Source organism: Cyrtonyx montezumae, unplaced genomic scaffold (assembly GCF_038088225.1).
Source record: "Cyrtonyx montezumae isolate F1298 unplaced genomic scaffold, pur_monq_1.0 scaffold_3, whole genome shotgun sequence".
Classification (NCBI taxonomy): domain Eukaryota; kingdom Metazoa; phylum Chordata; class Aves; order Galliformes; family Odontophoridae; genus Cyrtonyx; species Cyrtonyx montezumae.
The window spans coordinates 147,279,754-147,304,431 of NW_027072034.1; the positions used below are offsets into that span (position 1 = coordinate 147,279,754).

General features: G+C 44.0%; 1 protein-coding gene across 1 annotated transcript in view; it reads left to right on the forward strand.

The window, feature by feature from the left end:
* Positions 1-24,678, forward strand: part of LAMB4 (laminin subunit beta 4) — a 53,301-nt gene that overhangs the window by 25,675 nt on the left and 2,948 nt on the right. The window contains 16 exon segments of the mRNA XM_065743599.1: positions 1,125-1,310; positions 2,674-2,795; positions 3,269-3,389; positions 4,381-4,558; positions 6,562-6,705; positions 7,603-7,834; positions 9,160-9,317; positions 10,086-10,310; positions 11,960-12,180; positions 13,354-13,450; positions 14,796-15,171; positions 15,650-15,810; positions 18,803-19,008; positions 19,877-20,041; positions 21,928-22,072; positions 23,903-24,110. Of these exon segments, the coding sequence (XP_065599671.1) occupies positions 1,125-1,310; positions 2,674-2,795; positions 3,269-3,389; positions 4,381-4,558; positions 6,562-6,705; positions 7,603-7,834; positions 9,160-9,317; positions 10,086-10,310; positions 11,960-12,180; positions 13,354-13,450; positions 14,796-15,171; positions 15,650-15,810; positions 18,803-19,008; positions 19,877-20,041; positions 21,928-22,072; positions 23,903-24,110 (2,945 nt within the window).

Below are 24,678 nucleotides of genomic sequence, written 5' to 3' on the forward strand. Positions count from 1 at the left end.
AATTCACATAGGTAGGCTTGTTTTGCTTTTCCCAGTGCCACTGAAGGCTCAGTTTGAATTAATTGTTTAGAAAGGAAAATCCCCAGGAAAGCTAAAATCCTTTTGTCAATGGTTTACCAGGCTGGCTCGGCCCAGTTCCGTGACAATTGGTGCAGGGGACCCACAGACCCACACCCCAGGAAAGGGGAAGGGGGAAAGGGAAAAAGGAAAAGGGAGATGGGCCTAGAAACAAAGCAGCAGCAACGATCTGAGGAGGAAAGCCAATTTGCTAAATAGATATTGGAAAGCAAAATAACACAATAGAATACAATATAATCGGAATTGAAGCTAATAAATCAAATAAAATGAGCAAGAGAGAGTGTCCAATAAACCCAAGGCCTTACGCTAACGCTGAAGGCGGACGGCAGCGAGCACCCACTGCTGAGTCTATCCTAAAGGAAAGAGAGTGTCCCGTGACCGCAGACAGTTTTTATCTTTCCCTCTGAGCGTAAATACATAAAAATGCAAAGCATAGCACAGTCCTCTGGGGAATGGAGTTCTTCTTCTCTTCTGAGACAGGTACACCCAGAATTATCGATGATCCACAGAGCTGGAGCCTTAACTCTTTAACTCTTAATGCACTACATGATGTTATGATGTGGAATCCCAATACCAAAAATCATAAAACCACGACACCTCTTTTTTGTTTGGTTTGCTTGCCAGACATCTACAACATTTAAGTGTACCTAAATGTTAACATAGTACGTACTCTGTTTAAATACTCTATTGTTGCAAGTCAGCTTAGTCGTACATACTGATATTTATTTGTTCAGCTTACAATGGAAAGTCCAGCCACATACAAAGTCAAGTTCAATCCATTGAAAGTTTTCCTGGAGGTACCAAATATACAGAGATGGATAGATTAATCTAAACCTTCTTGTTGTGCTTTTCCTCTGTCTGTGATGCTAAACTTCCCACATTTGGGAGAGTTCTTAGCATGCAGATCAAGAGCGTGTCCAGAAACGAGGCTGACTGCTGGCTGAGACAAGTAATTAAGACAACAAAAATAGTTCCTTTCTTTTTTTTCCAAATTTGCCTGTTTGTAACTTGGCTGTGATGCCGACAATGCCCGCATGTCTTTGCAGGGTGCAGCTGAGCGGGGACAGGACCCAGCCCTGGAGGTGGTTTTCAGGCAGCCCAGCACAGGTCGAGCTGTCACTTGGACGGGCCCTGGCTTTGCCCGTGTTCCCAATGGAGCTGGGCTGAGATTTGCCATCGACAACATTCCCGTGGCTATGGACTTCACTATCGCAATTCGTTACGAGCCTGAGGTATTGGTGATGGCTTGCACATCTTGTGATGTTGTGACAGACGCATGATCTATTTTGCCAGTTGTAGGAGATGGCAACTCCTACTTTTTACATTTAAAATGAAAATTGTTTGCTTTTTAATCTTCACCAACAGATAAACATGCATTCTTCCAATTCCTTTAACCCTTTCCACTCATATTTAGAAAAGCACAAGTGTTTTCTTAGTATTAGCCAAGGTGTCATTGTCTGGAGCTCCCCATTTGTTACCCCTACTTGGACTGGACTTCTTTTCACATATCAGACACCAGCAAAATGCATCTGCTTCAGATGGGAATCTTGTATTTTTAGCTGAGATTTTGTGGGGAGAACAATGAGGACAAAGGCAGGAGAGGAGCGTGCTAACTGTGCATACAGATGTTTATCCAGGACTTTTGCAGTCATCCACCTTCCCAGTTGCTCCAGCTGTGCTCTAAGATGTGTGAAAACCTTAGAATATTAGCCAAAATCTTATTTTGTGCCTGGACAAAATTTCTCAGTGATGAAGACACGTCTAGGGAAATCTGTTAATCCAAATCTGGTTAAATCCAAGTCTGCATCTGTGTGTTCAGAGATGCATGAAAGTGTTTTTTCCCTATGAGTATTTATGCATGCCTTCCTCCTTCTCTTCCTAGCTCCCTGGGACAATCCCCCCACTCAAGATACTCCTATCTTATGTATTCTATTCTTTTCCTGTCATTTTGAGGCAAACAAAACTCCCACTGACTAAAAGCATGAGAATAATTTTGCAGTGGGCTGATTTTATGTTGCTTTTCCCTTCTCGGGACTGGATGAAACTGCTGAAGTTTAAGGACTTTTGTTGCAAAGTCATTTATGTTTGTTATTCCTTATTAGATGTGAGAGGAGGCACATGGTGAGGGATATCTCTGGGACAGCACTGTGCTGAGAAAGGAAACATCTCCAATGGCTTTAACAGAGCCATCTGCACCAGCTGAGGTCCCATTTCCATTACTGTTGTTCAAATACAATGCATTTTTTCCCAAATAACATTATTTCTAGTCCTCTAAAAGACAATGGGAAAATCTGTTTTGTCATTGCTATGTACAATCATCACCTGGCTTTCAGAAACCATGACAAGGAGAGTTTTTCAGTATAATCATAGAATCATAAAGGTTGGAAACAACCTCTAAGGTCATGTAGTCCAACCTTTCATGCCCACTGACCACATCCCTTAGTGCCGCACTGACCCTTTTCTTGAACACCTCCATGGACAGTGACTTCACCACCGCCCTGGGCAGCCTGTGCTGGTGCCTCAACACTCTTGCTGAGAAAAAGTTGTTCCTAATAAAATTACTAAATTATCGTAACTTGTGTTTTTTGTTCATAGACCTTAGAGGACTGGTTAGCAAGTATTGCCATCCAGTCCACAGATGTTTCATCAGGACAGCACTGCAAAGCCAACGTTTTTTCACAGGAGCCTCTTCTTTTGGCCCTCCCAGCTACAAAGAGGTCTGTCTATTTCTGTATGTCTCTGTAGATTTTCTGCATGCAAATCTCTCACTGAAACATTGCAGCATGATAAATCTGTGGGAAAGTGGGCTTATTGCAAACGCATGTGTGGTATTTCCTGCCTCTGCTGCATGATAACACCCTGCAACCCAGAGGAGTGCAGGAGGAAGCAGATGCCCCCATCCCAGCCTGGCTATGTTTTGCCAAGCCAGGAGAGCAGCCTTAGGTCCTGCTTAAGGCTGATTTCTTTGATGGAGGACCAGCTAAAGCAATTTCAGTATTAGAAGGGTATAATGACCTAAAGACACCATCCTAGACTATTTTCAAAACCAGTTTTTCAGTTTGCACCTATGTAAGGAATAGAGTAGGTGGGAGGGCCGGGAAAACCCGCAGCACCCCACTGCTTGCCCTGTCCTGCTCTGGGGAGAGCCCTTCCCTGCTGGCTGTGACAGTTCTGTGTCTCTGCTAACCAGGATTGCACTGCTGCAGACCGCAGTCTGCCTGGAGCCAGGAGCCCAGTACACTGTGGATGTGTATTTTTCTCAGCCCTCTGCCTCTGACCCAAAGGCTAAATCATTCATCTTGATCGACTCTGTGAGTAATACTGTCTCAGCTCCCACGAGGTTGTATTTATACCACTCTGAAATGTTTTTTGTTTGGTCGCTTGTTGTTTCTTTGTTTGTTTTGTTAAACAGAGTCACCCAAACATTTAAAACTCACTTATAACGTGTTTCATCAGAAATTCAGGGAAGTGTACTTCTGTTTACCTCCATTGGTACTGGCTTCCTTTGTTTATGGAAAGATGGGATTATATCATTGAACATTTTTATGGAGTGATACTGTAGCAGGACATCAAGTCATAATGTTGCATGTGTTAATAGCCAGTGTATGTACATCTGTTGGTTGCTCATTCATTATGAGCATGCTCCACATATGCCAACAAGATGCTGTGGTTAGGCACACATTCTTCAGTTCTTCATTCACCTAGAGGTTTTGAAAATGCTCATAATACATCTGAATATAATTTAAAAAGCATGGATATATTTAGAGATGGGCCCTGACACTGGAAAAGTAAAATTAGTTCTATGTTTTCCTGGGAATGGTGTGCAGACATTTCCTCAATTTCCAACAAGGCAGAAAGTGGGTGTTGGTTTTGGGTCCTTCTCTTGAGAAAAACATTTAGAAATTCATTCCTCTAATTATTTCCATAGAACTGGATGTGACAAGGGCTGACCATACTTGGACATAGAGTCTGCAGCTGATTTTTTTTTCCTTATCGCAGTAGTACAAGTAAAATTTTTGGCCAGATGCTTCTTTTGGGGTTGTAAACATGGCACCTCTTAGCAGCAACATTTCTGTGCTTGTACCCGAGGTCTTACTATAATCTGACTTTTTGTACGCAGTCTCTTTTATTTGAAGAACTTGGGGAATGTCTAGACCTTCAGAATAAATGTGAATTTAGATTTAGAAAAGCAGTGCTCCAGGCCTCTGTCCTTGCCATGTGCAGCACCGTCGGAGGATGTGGGAAATTCTGGTTTTCAGCATATCTAAGCAGAAATATTTTCCTTTCCTCTTAACGCCAAAGCTTGGACTTATTCCCAGAATCAACTCCATGGAGAACTTATGCAGCAAAAAGGATTTAGATGACTACCAGAAATATCACTGTGTTGAAATTGCATCGGAAGTCGGTCCTCATGTGCTGCCTGAGGCATGCACTCGGCTGATAGCCAGCATGTCAGCCCGCCTTCACCACGGCGCCGTCGGTAAGGCCTGCATGCGGGCAGCTGCCAGGGCACTGCTATTCTCCCTTCAGTTTGTTGGACATTTGGCTGAGGTGGTGTATATCAATGAAGTCAATCTGAGCATGCAGGATGCATCCTATCCAACCCAAAGCAAACTTCTCCATGTGGCTTGGCTGATGAAAAGCCAAGGGTCTTGATGCCCTCACGGTGGAGCAATCGTAGAACCGTAGAATGTCTTGGATTAGAAAGTATGCCAAGGATCATCAAATTCCAACCTCCCTGCCACAGTCAGAGCCACCAACCTCCAGATCTGGTACTAGGCCAGGCTGCCCAGGGCCCCATCCAACCTGGGTTTGAACACCTTCAGGGACAGAGCATCCACAGCCTCTCTGGGCAGCCTGCTCCAGCACCTCTCCACTCTGTCTGTGAAGAGTTTCCTCCTGACATCCAATCTAAACATTTTTCCTTGAGCTTAAAGCTATTCCCCCTTGCCCTATCACTATCTACCCAAGTAAAAAGTTGATTCTTGTATAAACCGCTTTTAAATACTGGAAGACTGCAATTAGGTCGCCTTGCAGCCTTCTCCAGGATGAACAAGCCCAGCTCCCTCAGCCTGTCTTCATAGGGGAGGTGCTGGAGCACTCTGATCATCTTTGTGGCCCTCCTCTGGACCCCCTCCAACAGCTCTATGTCTTTTCTGTACTGGAGGCCCCAGACCTGGATGCAGTACTACAGATGGGGCCTCACAAGGGCAGAGCAGAGGGACACAACCACCTTTCTCTCCCTGCTGGCCACTCCAACATCTATAGTGATGTTCACAGTCCCAGGACCAGTGCTCCTCTCAGTGTGAGTGCCACCCAGGAGTGGTTTGCAAACCCCCCACCCTGTGCGTGCTGCCCCTGGAAGCTGGCAGAAGCTGGATGTTGGCCCTGCTGGCCACTCCTCTTCTGATGGAGCCCAGGATACCATTGGCTTTCCAAGCAGCAAAAGCACATAAGCAATGCTTGTATGCTTTCTGAAGAGCATTGCAACCAGCTTCACCAAATGGCCAGAACAAAAGTTTGGTTGTTTTTGTCTGGTAGAAAATAACAAAGGATTTTAAGCCCCCTCTCCAGACACTGCAGGCCAGATGGATGCTTGGTAGGACTCCAGGCACAGCAGCACACAGGCTGATTTGCTGCTAGACATTCAGCAAGAAAATCTTAGTGGTATCCCAGTGTAAGGGGAGTAGCAGGTGTGGTTTGAATTGTTAGGAAATGTCCTAAACCACTTAAGTTTGGGCTGTACTAGCTACCCGGTAAGCCTGTTCCTCACAGTGGTGGGATTCTTACTTTGGCTTTCTAGCACTGGCATCTGAGTGTCCTGGACAAGCATTCACTGTGAGTTAGCAGAGCAGCTTCATTCAGCAACATAGTCTGAGGTGTCCAGAAAGCAGCAAATAGGGGCAGGCTAAGCATTGAAAGATCATAGAATTGTTTGAGTTGGAAGAGACTTTTAAAGGTCGTCTAGTCCAGCTCCCTTGCAAGAAGGACACCTACAGCTAGGTCAAGTGCTCAGAGCCCTGTCCAGCCTGACCTTGAATGCCTCCAAGGACAAGGCTTCAACTACATCTCAGAGCAACCTGTGACTGTGCATCAGTACCCTTACTGTAAAACTTCATCCTTCTATCCAGTCTAAAAGCATTGCTTTCCTATCATGTCCAGTGCCACAGCAGGGTGCATGTTTATATCAAATACTTCTAGACTTCAGGCTATCTCTGTGTAGATCTCCATTTCTCTACACCCCTTTCTGACTTCTCCCACACATAGTCTGAAGCAGTACCCTGAGCACAGTGGTCCAACACCAAGAGTTGTGCTGGTGATGCATTATTGCTGTAGCATCAAATAACAAACCATGGCTGATGGTGGTTAGTTAATCTCCAATGAGCAGCAGTCAGGTTCTTCCTTTCAAGCGCAAAACCTACAAGATTTTTACATCTTTTGTTTTTTAACCAAATCTGACTTGACTTTCTTTCCTGTTGGCAGCATGCAAGTGCAATCCCCAGGGCTCGCTGAATGCCAGCTGCAGCAGACTGGGAGGACAGTGCCATTGCAAAGCCAATGTTGTGGGGCGTTGCTGTGACACTTGCTCTGCAGGCAGCTACGGCTTCGGTTTCCATGGCTGCTACCGTGAGTACTCAGCACCCAGTACTGACACCACTGCCCCAGTACCAGTTCTGCCACCAGTACTAACATCAGTAATTGGCTTTCCATACACACTCCAACTTTGTTGGGCTTTGAAGACACTATTATTCATAGAATCATAGAATTATAAAGGTTGGAAAGGACCTCTAAGATTATCTAATCCAACCATCAGCCCATTTTCACCATGCCCACTAACCCATGCTCCTCAGTGCCTCATCTCCACATTTCTTGAACACCTCCAGGGGCAGCGACTCCCCCACCTCCCTGGTCAGCCTGTGCCAGTGCCTCACCACTCTTTTGTAGATGAAATCATTCCTAATATCCAACCTGAACCTCCTCTTGCACAACTTAAGGCCATCCCCTCTCGTCCTATTGCTATTACATGGGAGCAGAGTCTGACCCCCACCTTGTCTCAACCTCCTTTCAGGCAGGTGTAAAGATTGATAAGATCTCCTCTGAGCCTCCCCTTCTCCAGACTGAACCATCCCAATCTCAGACCCGTCACAGCTCTGTTCCCTTTCTCTGGACACTCTCCAGGGCTTCAATGTCTTTCTTGCAGTGAGGAGCCCAAAACTGAACACAGTACTCAAGGTGCTGAGAACAGGGGTACAATCCCCTCCCTCCTCCTGCTGGATGCACTGTTTTTGATACAACCCAGGATGCTGTTGGCCTTCTTGGCTACCTGTACATACGACTGGCTCAAGTTCTGCCAACTGTCAGCTAACCTCCCCAAATCCTTTTCCTCATGAAGCAATACAAAAACTGTTTCCATATTTAACAGCCTTGGCATCCCCACTGCCTGCCCTGCCTTCAAGCAGAGCCGGTGGTGGCTGTGTGATGAGGATGTGCTGAGGGTACGGCTTTGCTTTTGGTGTTTTCCAGCGTGTGAGTGCCACCCGCAGGGCTCAGTGAGCTCGTTGTGTGACCAGGTGACAGGGCAGTGTGCCTGCCTCCGGGATGTTGATGGCCGGCGCTGCAGCCAATGCCTGCCTGGGTACTTTGGCTTTCCCCACTGCCGCCCTTGCCTATGTCATGGCTTTGCAGAGCTTTGCAACCCAGTGACCGGAGAGTGCCTGAACTGCAGCAGGTTTACAGCTGGAAGCCACTGCGAAAGGTGAGGGGATGGGCAGCACTGCACAACACACATGAAAACCAGCACTCTGGAATACATGCTTTGCTGGGGCCTCACCTATATTCCAACAATGCATCAGTGACCTTAACTGAAGTCGTAGCAAAAGCCAGAGTCAACCTGGGTGTCACTCCTAAATGGCAAGTATCCATTTTTGGGCAAATGTTAGAGGGAAGATTCATTCTCTGGGATGGGCAGTGGTGCAGCATGCACACAGCACTGCAGTGGGCTGTCCTTAAGATGGCATTTGAGACATGGGTGCTGTGTGATGTGCTTCAGGGCCTGTGCAAGGTAGTGGACCTGCAATACCAGGTCTGCTCTGCCTTTAAAACTGCCAAGAAGCTAAGCTAGAGCTGAATATTCATTTTAACACCTGCAGTTATCTCCGAGGAGCTTAAATAAACGTGCTCTGTTTGCTGATTCATATCGTTTCCGTATGACCAGCAAATGACTTGTCCCACGTGTTTCCATCCCACTCCAAACAATGCTCCCTTTTCATTCTATGATCTGGTAGAGGTACAGAGTTCAGCATGGACATCAACTGAATTCATCTGCCAGTTAGTTTGATTTGGCTGGATTGTGCCTCTCATTCTCTTTAAAGAGCATTTCCCCATGAAACCCATGGAGCTTGTCTTGCAGTGCATTTGGACAATACAACTGTTAGCTATTGTGCATGTAGGTAGCAAGTGGATTAAAAATGGGAGTCTGAAACACTTCCTGCCCTGTGCTACCACAGGAGGTCCACACCCCAGGGTGAGGATAATCAGAGTGCCAAAACTGAAGAATGTCAATGAACTGATGAATGTCAGTGGGTGAAATTTTTTCTGCATGGAGGAATTCAGTTCCACACCTTTGCTTCATACACACTTCCACGTCAGATGCCATTCTGTCAGACTGCCCCTCTGCTGCCATCTGTCACACGGCAACAACGTGGAATGGGATATTGGTGGGAAGGTTCATTCTCTACTGCTATGCCACCAACAACCGCCTCTGATGTCGTGCATCAACATAATAAAACAGCAGGCATTACTTTTGGAGCAGCTCTCATATTTCAGAGTGAATTTTCCTTGAAAGGAAAACATATGTGTTTGTGCGTTTGTTTCTCTTTTTTTTTCCTCTGGACTTTGGGAATGCAAGTCTAATTTTGCATTTTAGAACATGTTTGAATCTGGATACATCTGTGGCAACTAATGGGGATAGCATTACAATAGCCTGGAGCCCTAAATTAATTACAGATAAATGTGGATTCACATTCAAGGACCAAAAGGAACATTTGGCAATTCTTGCTGCTTTTTTGACTGTTTTGACAGGTGCATCGATGGCTATTATGGAAACCCTTCCAACACAGAACCCTGCCGCCCATGCCTGTGCCCAGGAGTACCTACAAGCAAGAGGTTTTTTGCACATTCCTGTTATCAGGACTCCCAGACCTCACAAATAGTCTGCAATTGTCTTGAGGGATATTCAGGTAAGGAGCAAATAAAGACATGCTTTGACATCATGTCCAAAAGTGACTGTGTTACTGTTGGAATGGCTGCTGCAGAGAGGGACATTCTTGGCTGTTCCAAATGCAATTGTTTTTGTAGCAAACTGATGCCTTTCTTCCAAAGATCCCATTGACTTAGCTTCAATTTCCACAGGGAAAATTTGAAGCTCTTTTCCTTCCCTTGTTTATTATGAATATCTCCTGCAATGGAGCTAAAACCAAACAAATTCTGTCACCTTTTTTTAGGCCAGGTTCCTTTATGAGCCAGGAGCAGCTTTGCCTGAGGAAACACTGCCAGGCCAAATTATTCTTGTTGGTACTTTCCCAGGGGACTGCTGTCCTCACAGACCCCTGATATCCTCAGTTCTAAACTTTCTTCCTCTTGCTTCGTCTTGGTGAGGCTCATGGTCACCTGAGTGGCACCAGACTCACCCTCCTGGAGTGTGGGGAAGGATCTGGTCCTGGGGACAGTGATGAAGGAGCAGTCTTTGGGCAAGGATGAGCCACTGGACAAGGTCCCAATGACACCAGCTTGCCTATTGCAGTGAGGAGGGTACATTTCCATCAGATTCCAGTATGAGAGATGTAATTTTAACTGATTACTGGATTGTTATAGGGCACCAGTCTCAAACAGGTGGGTATTTTCCACTTGAATAGACAGTCTGAGCCTTTTAGCAGTATTACTAGAAATTGCATGATCCACTTGAATTCTCATTAGGCAGCACATGTTTGTACCTTCCTGTCTGACAGGTACCCGGTGTGATGAATGTCCCAGCGGGTCCTACAGAATCCCAGGAAGCTCTGGGGAGGAATGTGCACCATGTCCCTGCAACAACAACATTGATCTGACAGATCCGGAATCCTGTAACAGGGTCACCGGGGAATGCATCAAGTGTTTGCACAACACCCATGGAGCAAACTGCCAGTTCTGCAAACCTGGGTATTTTGGCTCAGCCCTCGATCAGGACTGCCAAAGTAAGTGGGCAACAGCACTGCAACTGCACACTGCCAACAAGAGAAGTTATAAAGAAGTGAGGCTATAAGAAGAGGGTAGCCCTGGGAGGGACAGCAAAACTAAAGTAGATGAGTACTGAAGAAATTCCTTCCCAGCAATAGAAATAACTGTTAATATGGCCTCCATTAAGTTCTGTGTTCTTCATGCAGGTCTCCCTAAATCTTATACTGAATATCACCCCTAGGAAGTGCTCACCTCAACCGAAGTCACTATTCTCTGTTGAAAAATAAATGTACATTCATTCCAATCAAGAAGAAATTAAAATTAAAGGAATCAAAGATAACAGTTTATCCCTGTTGCAGGCTGAGCTCCCTGCCTTGCCAGTTGTTTTAATGATACGGCTGGAAAGAGGCTGCTCAGGTGATTTAATAGACCTCAAGAGAGCACTGCCAGTAACAGAACTTTGAGCAGAAAGGAAGGAGTACAAGAAAATGCAGAGCATAAGTTTCCTCACAGAGTTTATCAAAAGTTCTGTTCACAAATGTTGTTAATTGGAGGTCTCAAATGCACACGCCAGAAAACATAACTATTTTCAATAAGTCCTTTTTCTGGGAATCTCTGAAATACAGTTCAAACCCATACCTCATTCATCTTTGGAAGCTGTCAGCTAGAAATAATTTAGCAAGAACATTTGGCTCTTCTCAAGGAAGGCTTCTTATCTTACTTGGCTTACCCTTTACTGGGGTTTCCACCACTGGACTGTGCCTACTATAAATCAGCATCTCCTTATCCAGCATATTTAACATTTCATGCTAATAAGATTCAAAATTCAATACAACTTCAGTGTTTTGTGCCTGTATTAAAAATAGTAAAATCTCCTAGTAAGATTGTTCAAAGCTGTAGCTAAACCACAATAGAAGGAGGAGAACTTGGGAATACTCCTGAGTGGATAAAACATAGGATATAAGCCAACAGTGTGTGTTTGCAGCCCGGAAAGCCAATTGTATCCTGAGCTGCATCAGAAGAAGTGTAGATAGTAGGCTGAGAGAGGTGATTCCCCCTACTCCGCTCTCCTGAGGCCCCACCTGCAGTACTGTGTCCAGGTCTGGGGCCTCCAGCACAAGAAAGATGAGGAGTGGTTGGAGCAGGTCCGGAGGTGGCCACAATAATTCTCAGAGGGCTGCAGCACCTCTCCTGTGAAGACAGGCTGAGGGAGCTGGGCTTGATCAGAATGAAGAGGAGAAGGTTCTGAGGAAACCTTTCTGAAGTCTTCCAGTACTTAAAAGGTACTGATAAGAAAGATGGAGAAAGACTTTTTACGTGAGCCTGTAGTAACAGCACAAGGGGCATTGGTTGTAAACTGAAAAATGACAAATTTATATTAGATATAAAGAAGAAAAATTTCACAGTGAGGATGGTGATATTCTGGAACAGGTTGCCCAAAGAAGCTGCTGATCCTTGGAAGTGTTGAAGGCCATATTGGATGGAGACTTCAGCAGCCTGAATCTAGTGGAAGGTGATCCTGCCAATGGCAAAGGATTGAACTAGGTGGTCACTGGAGATCCCTTCCAACTCAAACCATTCTGTTAACCTATAGTCTGTGCTCCCTATACAGTACTGATCAGCCATTTGTATCACAATGTTGTAGCAGTTGTCCTTCTCTTTCCAGTTTGCATGTGCAATCCTGCAGGTGCCCTCCCTGCCACGTGCCCTGGGGGGGATGCAGCCTGCCTATGTGACCCGGCCACCGGAGCTTGCCTGTGTCTGCCCAATGTGGTTGGTACAACATGTGATCAGTGTGCGCCAGGCTCCTGGGGCCTGGCTGGTGGAAAAGGATGTCAGCTCTGTGACTGCGACCTGAAAAACACCCAAAGTAACCAGTGTGACCAGGCAAGGAAATTACTCTGCTCTCTGGGAGCTGGGAGGGTAATGTTTTGGCATGGCACGGTTGGGACCTTCTCATATGAGGATGGATTTTTGTCATGCTCCCCAGAAACAACAAGTCTTTGTAAATTTGCAGTTGGTGTAATCTAGCTTGGAGCCATTATATCAGATATGCTAATCTGATACTGTATCTTTACTTGCAAGCAATTACTCTTTGCCTGTGTGTTTCCTTTTGAAGTGGATCATAGAAATATGCGAGAAAATGACACAAGGGAAAACTGCCCCATAAGCACACGTACAGGGAAAGAGGAAGTTCAGGCTTCTGTGTCTGCACGTATGCTTTTTTAAGGGTTTCTTTTCATAAAGAGCAGTGGCTATTACATTAGTCATGCATCATCAGTCAGGCCAGTAGAGTATCTTCTCATTTTTAATTCTTGTGCACCTTCTAGAGCAAGAAGGTAGAAAAAGTAAAACAATGCTACAGAATAGAGAGCTAAAACTGTGGTCCCAGGGACACAACAGCCACTTTGCTATTGACTTCATAGCACCAGAACGTTACAGCAAGCTCTTGCTGATGTGATTTCACATTTTCCTTTCTATATGCCTTCTGTTTGTCCTGGTTTATTTAGTGGAACTATTATTTTTCCTACAAAATGTAGCCCTAAACACAGAACTACTACTGCTTGTCTGAGTTGTACCAGTTATCAGAGCTTAATTCCCTGCAGTTTAATTTCAGTGCTGAATTCCAAAACAAATTTTTCTAGGGCAATGTGCATAATGTACCCTAGAGGTTTTCTGTTGCAGAAAATATATCATGTAGATAAAAGTTGAAATGTTAAGATGAGTACTTTGTTCCAGCAAAAATAAGCCATTAATCTTTTCCACAAAAGAAGAAAAATCCTCTCTCAGATAATAGTCAGAGGATGAGTTCTTGAAGATCAGACCGGACCGTACAAACCCTCTCATGTTAGTAAGGAAAAGCCAGCTCTCAAAGTCAACTTTGTTTAACAGCCTTCAGTAGGAAGATGGTAAAGGAAGTTTATCATGTTAAATCATGATCAAAGAGTGTGAAGAAGCAGTGTCACATGTAGCTGTATAACAAAAGCCATAGAAACACAGCAAATAATATATATGCAGTCATACCACATGGGCAGTTGTTAAATCTTGAATTGTTTACAGCTTACAGGCCAGTGTCTATGTAAGGTAGGCTATGGTGGGAAACGTTGCGACCAGTGTGAGGAAAACTACTTTGGCGATCCCCAGACACATTGCATTTGTAAGTATTACAACTGGGTTAGAAACTGCCACAGAATAAATGTTTGGCCTTTGTTCGTAGATGAGGCAGAACTTATATCCAGAGAAACAGATACATTTGAATATATGTAATGACTGCTGTCTATTTTGTTTATCAGTGTTGTTCCTTCTGCAATTATTGTGGAACCATGGAATCAAGAGCTGAAGGAGAGCCATTAGACAGGACACCGCTTCACTCTGACTTAAACATTGGTTTCGTTCTCTGCTATTTAGAAATGGGCTGTGGTAGCTGAAGGCTGCAGAATTGGCATGTAGTTCAGCTCTCAGCTCACAGCTCCCCAGCACAGGAAGCACCACGATGAGGTATCAGAAGGGATTTATCCCACCTGACATAAGCCATTCCAAAGCCTGGTCTGACCTAGTCTGAGCAGCTCTGATCATAGAATCATAGAATGGCCTGGGTTGAAGAGGACCTCAAAGATCATTGAGTTTTAACCCCCCTGCAGTGGGCAGGGTCACCAGCCACTCGAGCAGGCTGCCCAGAGCCACATCCAGCCTTGCCTTGAATGCCTCCAGGGATGGGGCATCCACAATCTCTCTGGGCAACCTGTTCCAGTGCCTCACCACCCTCTGAGTGAAAAACTTCCTCCCAACATCTAACCTAAACCCAGAGCTGAATTTTCCAGGCAGTGCAGGTAGATAAGTGCCTCCAAAGAGTGTTTTTTGTCCAGCTTTTGTTGTTCAGGTTGGGTATTAGGAAGGTGTTCTTCACTGAGAAACAGGCTCCCCATGGCAGTGGTCACAGCCCCAAGCTGCCAGAGTTCAAGAAGTGTTTGGACAATGCTCTCAGATATAGGGTTTAAATTTTAGGTGGTGCTGTGTTAGACTTGATGGTCCTTGTGTGTCCCAATTCGGAATGTACTATGACTCTATGAGTACCAATTTAGGTTGATTTTTAGGTGCATCTGCTTCTCTTCATTGCCAGTGAAGAAGCCTAGATGTCTGACTCACAGCAATGTTGGCCTTTGGGTGGCTGAAGTTAGCTAGCATCTGTTTTCCCCTTCAGTGTAGAAGTACAAGGAAGAAATGCTAGAAGAGCAGAGTTGTGAACAATGGAGGAACATTCCAACTTGTTCCAAGCAGAAAGCTCTAGTAGAAACCCATCAAGAAAAATAAACCCCATACATCAGAGTCCTGCCCAGCAAGGTAATGTTGTCCCCTTGCAGATCCAGTCAAGCAGGCTCAAAGAGCAGCAAAGATAACCAGTTTCTGCATGTTGTGTTAAAAATACATAATTGTGCTTTCTGTATGCCTTATTCCTGCAGAGAAGAAATGATTGTATATAACTTACTGTCCCTTTCTTGCAGCATGCAACTGTAACCCAAAAGGAACCAGCTGGCCCCAGTGTGACAAAGCCACTGGCATGTGTAATTGTCGTGCTGGTGTCACTGGGAGGTTCTGTGACCAGTGTGGCCGTGGCTTTGAGAAAGACTTTCCCTCTTGCCGTCAGTGTCATCTTTGTTTTGATGAGTGGGACACTGAAATTACTGCCCTCGCCCAGACTGTTCAAGGGTTAATGAGGTTTGCTGCAAACATAGAAGATAAAGGAGGACGGATGCCCAGCTGTGACATGCGATTCAAAGCCTTCGAAGATGCCATTTCTGAAACTGAAAGAATATTGAAACATCCTGTTTTTTCACTGGAGGCACTGTCAAGCGTCAAAGATCTTCATGGCTATGTTCAGTAAGGGCTCTCTCCCCCACTAAAATCCCTTGGGTGCCAAAGCAGTCTTCCCCCAAACTTCACCAACCATGCCCTACTCTTCAAATCTCATTTCTGATCAGAAAAAGATGCTGGAGCGCTGATCTACTGCTTTCAATAGGTCCATGAACAAAATAACCTATATAAATATATATATGTATATGTATGTATCTCCCTGTTTCCTGCAGGGAAATTGGACAATATGGCCTTTAAAGATCCCTTCCAACTCTTAAGGATTCTATGATTCTGTTCTATGATTATTTCACACACTGCTCTCCCAAGGCATATAAGTAAATGTTGGAATTCTCCTGTTCCTAACAGTTTCCTAAATTAGCCATTACAAGTAGATATTTCTGATCATTTCAAAATTTATCTCTTGTCCTCTCAAATAGTGTGTACCTCCATTCTGGTTTAAGAACCATTCAGTCTGACTCCTGCATAACTGTCATTTCCCTTCTAGAAAGAAAATCACACAAATGGCTCCAATTCATAGTATGCCATATGAATTTCCTGACCTCACTGAGAACATTGAAGACATTGGTGAAGAAGCTGATCGTGTCTATGAACTTGTACAACAGAAATTATATCTGCATCGTACTTTGCATTACTTGAGCTTCAAAGGTAAGGCAGCCAGTACTGAAATAGGTGAATATATGCCATTAAATTTCACAATGTTTTTCTCACTCAACATTCAGCCATACAATTTTTGAAAGATCCTTAGATTTTAGTTCCATGTGGTACTACAAAAATCCAAATACTAAAAACTTTATTATAGTAACTTCCCAAACTCTCTTTTGTTTTTAAAACACTTTGATTTCTAGCATACTGAATTTCAGATGTGAGTGTCATGATCATGTCAGTCAAAAATCTCATGAGCACTGATGTTTCCATTAGGATTTAAAGGCCACCCAGTTTCACTTTATAGACTCACGGATCATACAGTAGAAGAGTAAAGGATATTCTCCCCGTTTCTGACTCCTATTGCTCTTAACGATATTTAAAAAATGCTATACAGCAATGGTTTGTTTAATTAAAGCAGAGAGCCATAGAACAAGTTCTCAGTGTTCCCATGGGAAAATACATGACTTTATGTGGTAAGGAACTGGCTCTCCATCATCACGAAATGTGAAAACAGAACTGAGTTCCTTGGCATTTTTAAAATAATTACACTGTGCTTGAGCTAAATGCAGTCTCCATCAGCTGCTAATGGCAGTAATAGCAATGTCACAGGCTTCATGAATTCTGGAGAAAGACAGGAATGTATGATTCAGGGATCTGGATCAGATACTAACTAGATCCACAGCAGCAGGAGATTGTCAGCAGTATACACTCCACCATCTGACCAGAGAGGTGGCTGCTAAGGTATGAACCCCCAGAAGTTACAGTGAGTACAGAAGATAGAATTTAAAGGGAATGCAATCTCACTTCAAGATCTGTCATGTTTTGTACAAGCAAGAAGAAGATTGGACTAAACAAGACTGAAAAAAATTAGGAGGGAGATCAATGGTATATAAACCCAAGGGAAAGGAAAATGGAAAAGAGGGATTCATTAACATTTAGAGCTTCTTTGCACTGTTATACTTGGCAGCACCTGGGGGACCAGTCCTGCTCAGGTCCTGCACATGCAGTCAGCACAAACATTGCAAGTGCCACACGTCATAATTTGAGCTTGTCTTATGCTGATTCTGAGAAGGCAGGAAGGCAAAGAAACAATAAATCCCAGTGAGGTCAGTGGATGTGCAGCTGAAGCATCTGCGGTGCTCTCTGGTCACATTCCAAAGCTGTTTCATCTTTTGGCCTCTGGAGGCAGATAAACAGCCCTATAAAAAGCACACGGGGTTGTGGGGAGGGGAAGACCTTGAATTTAAGCTGAACTGTTGGTCAGGGCCACAGATATTCATTGGTCCTGCTACCAAGCATCTAGCAGCACAGAAGTAACATTTCCCTCTTGAAAGCCAGCTTCCCCAGTGCCCCAGAAAGCTTGGTTCCCTCATCGCTTCTTCATTTCAGGACCAGCAGTACATCCTACCTATGGCCCTGTCTGTTTTTTTCTCCCAAGTTTTTGTTGACCCAAAAAAAATGGGGAAGAGCAGGATAGAGGATATGCCAGGTACTCCCTTTGGGGGACATTTGACATTTGTGTCCCAGGCACACATGGGGAAATGGGCTCATACCTACCTCTCTTTGTAGAGGTTCAAGTGAAACAAGAGTTCAGGGCTCTTCTTGAACTGCCTCACAGGCATATACTCAGCTGCTTGAGTTGGAAATGTCAATAGTTTAATCATGAATTCAACTCCCTGGAAAACCAAACCAAACAAAATAAGACACGTATGTCCTTAAAAGAATTCTTGCAGTTTATGAAATCTCATTAAATTACCTTTTTCCAGCCTTGTTCACTGGCTTTGCAGCCAGTGTGGCATTGTAATGTGGTGAGCCCAGATTCCTGAGCTGGAAATTGAGTCTGTGCTAAGAAATTGTGTTTAACATAAAGGAACTTGGAATCCCTACAGCTCCATCACAAACCAAGCATGAAAAATGTGTTTGGGCCACTTAACGAAGAGTTGAACCACTGTAAAGTATTCCTGCAATGGAATTATTGCATAAAAAACAGCCCTTTGCTTAGATAGGGACTCACAGCAGCCTTTTGCCAGGTACTTTGTATTAGGATCTAACTTTAAACTGTACATTGTTTCCAGGAGGTTCCACACAAGTAAACATCATTCAGCTTCAGCCAAAGCAAGAAGGTTTAGGGTCTGGTAAAAAGCAGGCAGGATTTGACAAGAGTCTTCTCATTGACTTCAACTGCTAACTGAGTTGTTACCAGCCCAGTGGGATGTTAATCAATGACCTCTAATGCTTTTTCACTGACAAAACATCAGTTCTGGATCATTGCACATACTTGTGCCTGGCGATCTGGGGAAAACTTTGGGTTCCCTGGAGATCTGGAAGCCTTGACAGCAGCAACTTTAAAACGCATGTTTTGCACAAGGCCTGACTCCTTTCTTTAGGCTTTAGGAAAAAAAATGTAATATTCTCCACGGTTTTGAGTCTCTACTTGAGGAAAAGCTTACACTACGCAAACAAGAAAGCATTGGCTGCCTAGTCTACAGGCTTATCATGGAAATGTTTTTTTTTCTTTTCAGTATATCAACTCTGAAATTGTATTTCTCCAGAGACAAAGAAAAGTCATACATTTCCATCTGCAACCTAAATTTTGGCCCAGAAGACTTTAACTTTTGGGTACTATGCTGGAAATGGGGAGGACAAATGCTTCCCTTAGTCACAGTCACAGAGCTGATCACTTCAGTTTTACAAGCAGCAAGAACAGGTCTCCTGCCTAAACTTTGATTTTGAAGGATTACACAGGATCTACTGCATTTTCATCAATTTTAGCAAGTGTTATGGGTGTTGATAACTATCCCTATTTGTTATTTGTCTGAGTAAAAGATTAGAAGGCTTGAATGAGAAAATGGCAGTTTCTGTCCCTCCCTCCTGCCCCACATCAACTACCAGTAACACACCTGTCACTCACCATTGGTCCAGAGTTCAAGTAAATTCATGAATGCAATCAAATGCAATCAGTTGGTACTCAACACTATTTCTATTGCTACAGAGGTCATCAGCAACATTAAGAAACACTTTGAAGTATCATTCCTGGCAGAAGAGAAAGCTCGTGAGACAGCCCTAGTGATAAGGCACTCAGAGCACACCAGGCAGAGTGCACTTGCTATAATGTACAATCAGGCCTGGGAAGGAAGCAAAGTGCTGGAGCAACTCAAACATATCAAGATCCCTGACATCCAACAACTGGCTGAAAAGGTAAGTGATGGGGCTTTGTAATGGGAACTAAGTAAAAACTTCCTTTTGATGCTGCTAGTCTTTTTTATTTTAAAAGAGTGATTATATGCATTTTAAATCTGGAGAAGGACACTCCCCTGGCACAGACCCGGCAGACAAAGCTGTAATTCCCAGCTGTGGTCACCACCACCCTCTGGCAGCCCTCTGGCCCAGCACCAGGAACTGGTCAAGCACTTTCCAGTCAGAAGAGGTCTTCAGTGTAAATTTATAAAGATTAACCCCAACCTCCTCTATCAGTGGCTTAACCTAAGCAGATCAGCCCTTGAGTGAATGAGGAGTGTTTGCATGTCCTTTGTAGCACCTGTGGGACAGGAAGCTACAGGAAGCTTTGTAGCACCTGTAGCACCTGTGGGACAAAACTTCATGCTGAACAGCAATGTGATACCACTGCCAGCCCTGGAAGGAAACATCAAACTCAGCCTTTAGTCTTGACATCTGTATCAAAAGGAGTAGAGGCTTAGGCATGTTACTGTGCTCTGGAGAAGTGATCTGGGTCCTTCAGAACCAACTGGATAGACTTGGATGCTCCTTGGGCTGGACGTGGCATGGGAACAGTTTCAACCCTTTTGCCACAGTGTAAAACAAGGGTCCCTGTATAACACATAAAGCCTGACAGATGACTGCTGGGAGGAGAGGTTTGGAGCCGTGAGCTGCCATTGCATCTTCAAGTCAGGGAAAGGGATCCTTTAACCAGCAGTGACCTTATCTTTGGATACACCAGGCTATGTCTCTTTGGGAAAATCCCACGCATTGTCCAAAATCCTTTCACCAGAGGTGTATCATCTCAGATACCCAGAGAAGTCCTGACAAAATGTTTTCCTTATTGCAGATCTGTGTGATGCCAGGAAACCATTCCTGCACAGCATCAGCCTGTGGGGGAGGACCAAAGTGCAATGGAGCTCTTCATCTCTCCTTCAGTGCATTCAAGAAAGCTGAGGAGACTGCTGTCTTGCTAATGAACTTGACCAATCAGCTGCAGGAACCTGAGAATCAGGTATGTATATCACAATTACATTTGTTCAGTGCAGTGCACGGAGGATGGGAAATGGGGCAGTCTATTCCTGAGAAACACTGTTCATGAGCAGTGTCTCAGCTGTAAGCTGACAGTTACAAAACCCTCAGTACCCAGAGAGCTGGTGCTTCCCATGGCACTGCTGCTTTTGCAAAGCAGGCTCTTCCTCTCCTCTCTCTGGATGCTGTTTTATATTAGGGAGGAAAAGCTGTTATAACACTGACTTGGGAATTAGAGGAGCCCAGCTTGCTTCCCAAACATACCAAAGTCAGAGGGGAAGATAAGGGTGGGGGTCAGAGCTGGCGACATTAGAGTTAGTCATCTGCAATCCTTTAATCAGTGGAAAGAGTCAGCCACCTCCAGCTTTCCAGCTTCATTTTATCCAGCCCAGCTAGTTGTCTCAGGAAGTCATATTAATTACTTGAAGGTGCCTTTTTTTTTCTTTTTTTCCCACACTGCATGAACATCTGGCTTAGATTTGGATAGCTGACTTGTAGATAGCTAAAATGAGCAAAGATGAAGTAGTAAGTCCCAAATCTTCAGAACTCATTTGCTCCTTGGGCAAAGAGCAGAGAGTGACATAGTGATGGACTCCATCCATTCGATTCAGTGCAGGAGTATTAGAGTCCAGTCTCACCAAGGGACAGTGTCTCTAACCATGCCTTCCTCGCAGCTGTCATAGTCTCACGGGTCATTGTGCAAAAGAACATGGTAACATTAGGTTAATATTGTCTATATTTTCACTGGGAAAGATTCAAACAATAGTATTTGCCATTAGCCCAAGAATGAACCATGCTTATCCTGTTAAGATTGCTGTGCATACCATTGAGCTCAGTGTATACAACTTCATGTTACTTCTGGATTTGCCATTAAGGAATTTTTGCAGATAACTTCAAGCCAGACGTTTTCAATCCCCTATAATGTTTATGGGGCATCAAGCATTCAGCTGCTACAATTTACTGCAGAGGGGAAGTGAAAATAACTCAAGCAAAGTGTGGCCAACACAACATGTGCAAAGGAAGCAAAACAGACAAATCAAAAAATGACATTTTGTTCTCATTAACAATCAGAGAGAATGCCTGTTACAATGATAGGCAAAAGCCATTTTCCAATAGAAATATCATTCTGCAGTGGTTTTGTCACCTCCCTGCAGGGTGCCTGGGCATCCATTTCCTCCTTTTAGAATCTACACAACATTACTCCACTGGTAGCAGTGTAGAAATGAGCAGTCAGGAGACACTGAGGCCCCCAAACATGCAGGAACAGCAGTAATGGCCCTCCCACAGATGTTGCAGAAGGAGAAACATCATTATATTTCTGGTTGCCTGGGGAAACATCTGTACCTGCACGTTTCCTTAGAGCAAAGCACAGCCCCCAGTAGAGCAAAATACTGTTGGTGTTCAATAATTAAATTAAAGCACTCAGTTAAATAATCACAGGTACTAATTTAATGGCAAAATTTAACTTTTAAAGACAAATATCAATTTCTAGTTTTCTTACTTGTGTTTTTTAAAGTGTATTTTAACAGTAATTTCAGCTTAGAAAGGCAAATTAAATTATGTGCCTATTTCTGATTGATGACATATCACAAACATTGCAACAAAAAATAAGCCAGTGCTTTTCATTTAGAAACAGTTTGATGATGGTTGCAAAGAGAAAAAAAAATATTTGATTCAGGCTTCTTCTAAGGGCAGACAAAGGCCATGAGGTAATGACTTCAGGAGCTCCGCAAAGCAGTCTCCTACTACACGTGTTCCAAAGCCACGACAACTGACTCCACCTGGGTCTCACAGTTCTGAGTGTCAGAGCTCAATTTGCCAAGCAGTGAATACAAAAAGCACCATTGCTATTTCTCATAGTATCTCCAGGTTGAAAGCATCAGAAAAATGGCAGAAGACACTAAGTTGAAAGGTTCACACTTCAATGGGGAACTGGAGAGGGCTAAGAAACAGATTAAAATTGATCGAGAAGTCACAAAGGAATTCATCAGAAAAGTGAAAAACTTCTTGTCAGGTAAATATGCAAGGAAAGTTTTTTCTATCTCATTTTTCTTTAGTATGTATTCAAATGTACTGTAACAATAGATGTCTAGAAAGTGATTGAGCTGCATACTTATCAGATTTCTTGTCCACCTCCAGATCTGTGCATCTTTTTTCAGTTTCTTTCTCACTAGTGTTTCTTTTTCATAGAGAACAGTATTTTGTATTATTTTTCTCATGGATTTACCACATTCTAATTGCCATCTTTTCTTAATTTGCTTAAATTGAAGCAGGCAAGTAATTCTCTCAGTTCCTGGGTTAGCAGAGCAAAGGGCTACTAATATAATTTCATACAATGTATGACGTCCAGGCATATTCAGTGCATCCTCAAATTGTTATTCCACCCCCTTCTTCCTGGCCCATAGGGGCTCTCTGTAGGGAGCGTGGGAATTAGGACACAAAGTGACAAACTGCTCCATCTTCTCTGTAAAGCTGTAACTCGAGCAATCAAAGGATTCTGGTAGAATTTCAGCCCTCACAAAAAATAACAAAGCAATATATGCCCTAAAACTTTTTCCACCCTCACAGTTGCAAATATGTTTTGTTTCTTGGTAGGTTTTCTTAATCAGATGCACATAAGAGGACTTGATTGCGTTGGTATTTTCTGTAATCTCTTGCATGTAGCTGATCTCCTCATTCTCTAAGGGCTGCATGCTGGCAATCCTTTGGCATTCACGCCTCTACATCCAAACACCACTGAGCGTTAAGGACTGAGAATTCCCTTTGTTTAGGAATATTAAGGTATTTTACAGAACTTGAAGGAAAAAAAACTCCATTTAAGTCCTCAGTGTTCTCATGCTTTTGTTTGGTAGCCATTAACAACTTCATCCTTGCCCTTCTTTCATTTTCTTAGAAGATGTGGCATTTGCTAATAATTGCAAATGCATTTCATCGTGAATTTTTTGTTAGTAAATTGAAGCTTATGCACCATGGCAGATGGAATAGATACAGTTACATCAAATCCACTGTACTGCACAATGACTCGCATGGTAGTTTTGGATGAATACCTCAACAGAAAACAGCTCTCAGAAATGCTCAGCTGTTAGCACAGTAACTTTGATTTAGTTCTCAATCAGTTACTTTGGAGCATTAGCACAAACACGTAATGTGTTTCAACTGCATTATCGTCCAAGGTCTTGTCCACAAAAGAAAGTGAGTAGATAAAAGATGTGATGATGAGACATTGCAAGACATCACTTCCTCTGACCCTGTGTACCTGCCCCTCTTAGCACTGCTAGTACTGCAATGGGAGTACTTGGAAAGGAAGTTGCTAAAATATGTTTTTCTGAATCTGAATTCTCACCCTATCTCAGCCTGGCTCAAATCCCCCTCTGCAGCTTAGCCTTCCTCATTAAACTGTCAAGGAACCACTTTCTGAGCACTGCAGCAACTCCAGAGAATGGATTACCCCCACCAGCCAGCTTGGAAAGCCTCACTCACAGCCCGGTCTCCCCAGTGCCTCTTTGATCTGGGGGCCAAGGGAGAAATGGGTTCTGACACATCTGGCTGCACCAAGCACCAACTTAAAGACCTCTGTGGGTTCAGTTCTGCATCAAAATTTTAATAACCCAGTTCAAAGTGGCTCAAATCCTCAGTTCAGCCAGTTCTGACAACACTAACAGCAGCACCTGGAAGCACAATATTAAATAACAAAATATTGGAGGTAATTCTCTTGCCCCCTTGCTGTGCTTGTCAGCTTTATTCTGACACATAACTAGATGCCTAGGCAACCAAAACAATCCATTGCATTTTTATGGGAGGAAGCATGTGCTTCAGAATGTCTTGAGCTCAATTTCTGTTGCAGATGAGAGCGTGCCTCCAGAAGACATTGAGCAGGTGGCAAGTTATGTCCTGCGGATAAACCTTCCTCTGACTCCACGAGAGCTAACAAGCATGCTTGGCAAAATCAGCAGCATTATGGCCCACTGTGAGAAGTACAGTCTGAAAACAAAGAAGAGAAACAGGAAAATGGAAGTGGCTCAGACACTGCTGATGGAGGCACAGGCTGTTGAGTGAGTAAGCTGTTCCCTTTTGATGTGCCAACTCCAACTGAGATGGCACTGTGGGCAGTAGGACAGTCCCTACCCCAGACATTAACTGTCCTAGGAACTCTGGAGGGAAAGCTCAAATTTCAGACTGCTGCTTTTCAGCAGCAAGCAGCCATGATGGCCTGGGCTGCAGGATCTGACATGCTTCAAGAGGTGGTCCTCCCACCAACTTCTGGCCCTGCTGGCTGGATGCAAACAACCAAGGCAGCTAGCTGCTTCCATAGGGGATCATTGTATCTGGTTCCCTCGGAGATTTAAACATGGGTGAGCAAGAACCAGCCAAAACAGAGGAGGAAGAAAATATGTTCACCTCATAAATGAGCTTTCCTTGCCAGCAGTGCTCTGCCAGGCAGGTCACAGCATCCATTCTGCCCTCCAGCACAGCAGTTGGTGCTCTCCCACACAAGGCCCCATACCAGTGTTTTGCTTTTATGAACCACACTGCTAAGGGTTGTTGCTGGACTTGAGGGAACATTTCTGCATGTGAGCATGGGTACATTTGCAGTGTGTCTGCTCTGCTCTCAACAACACA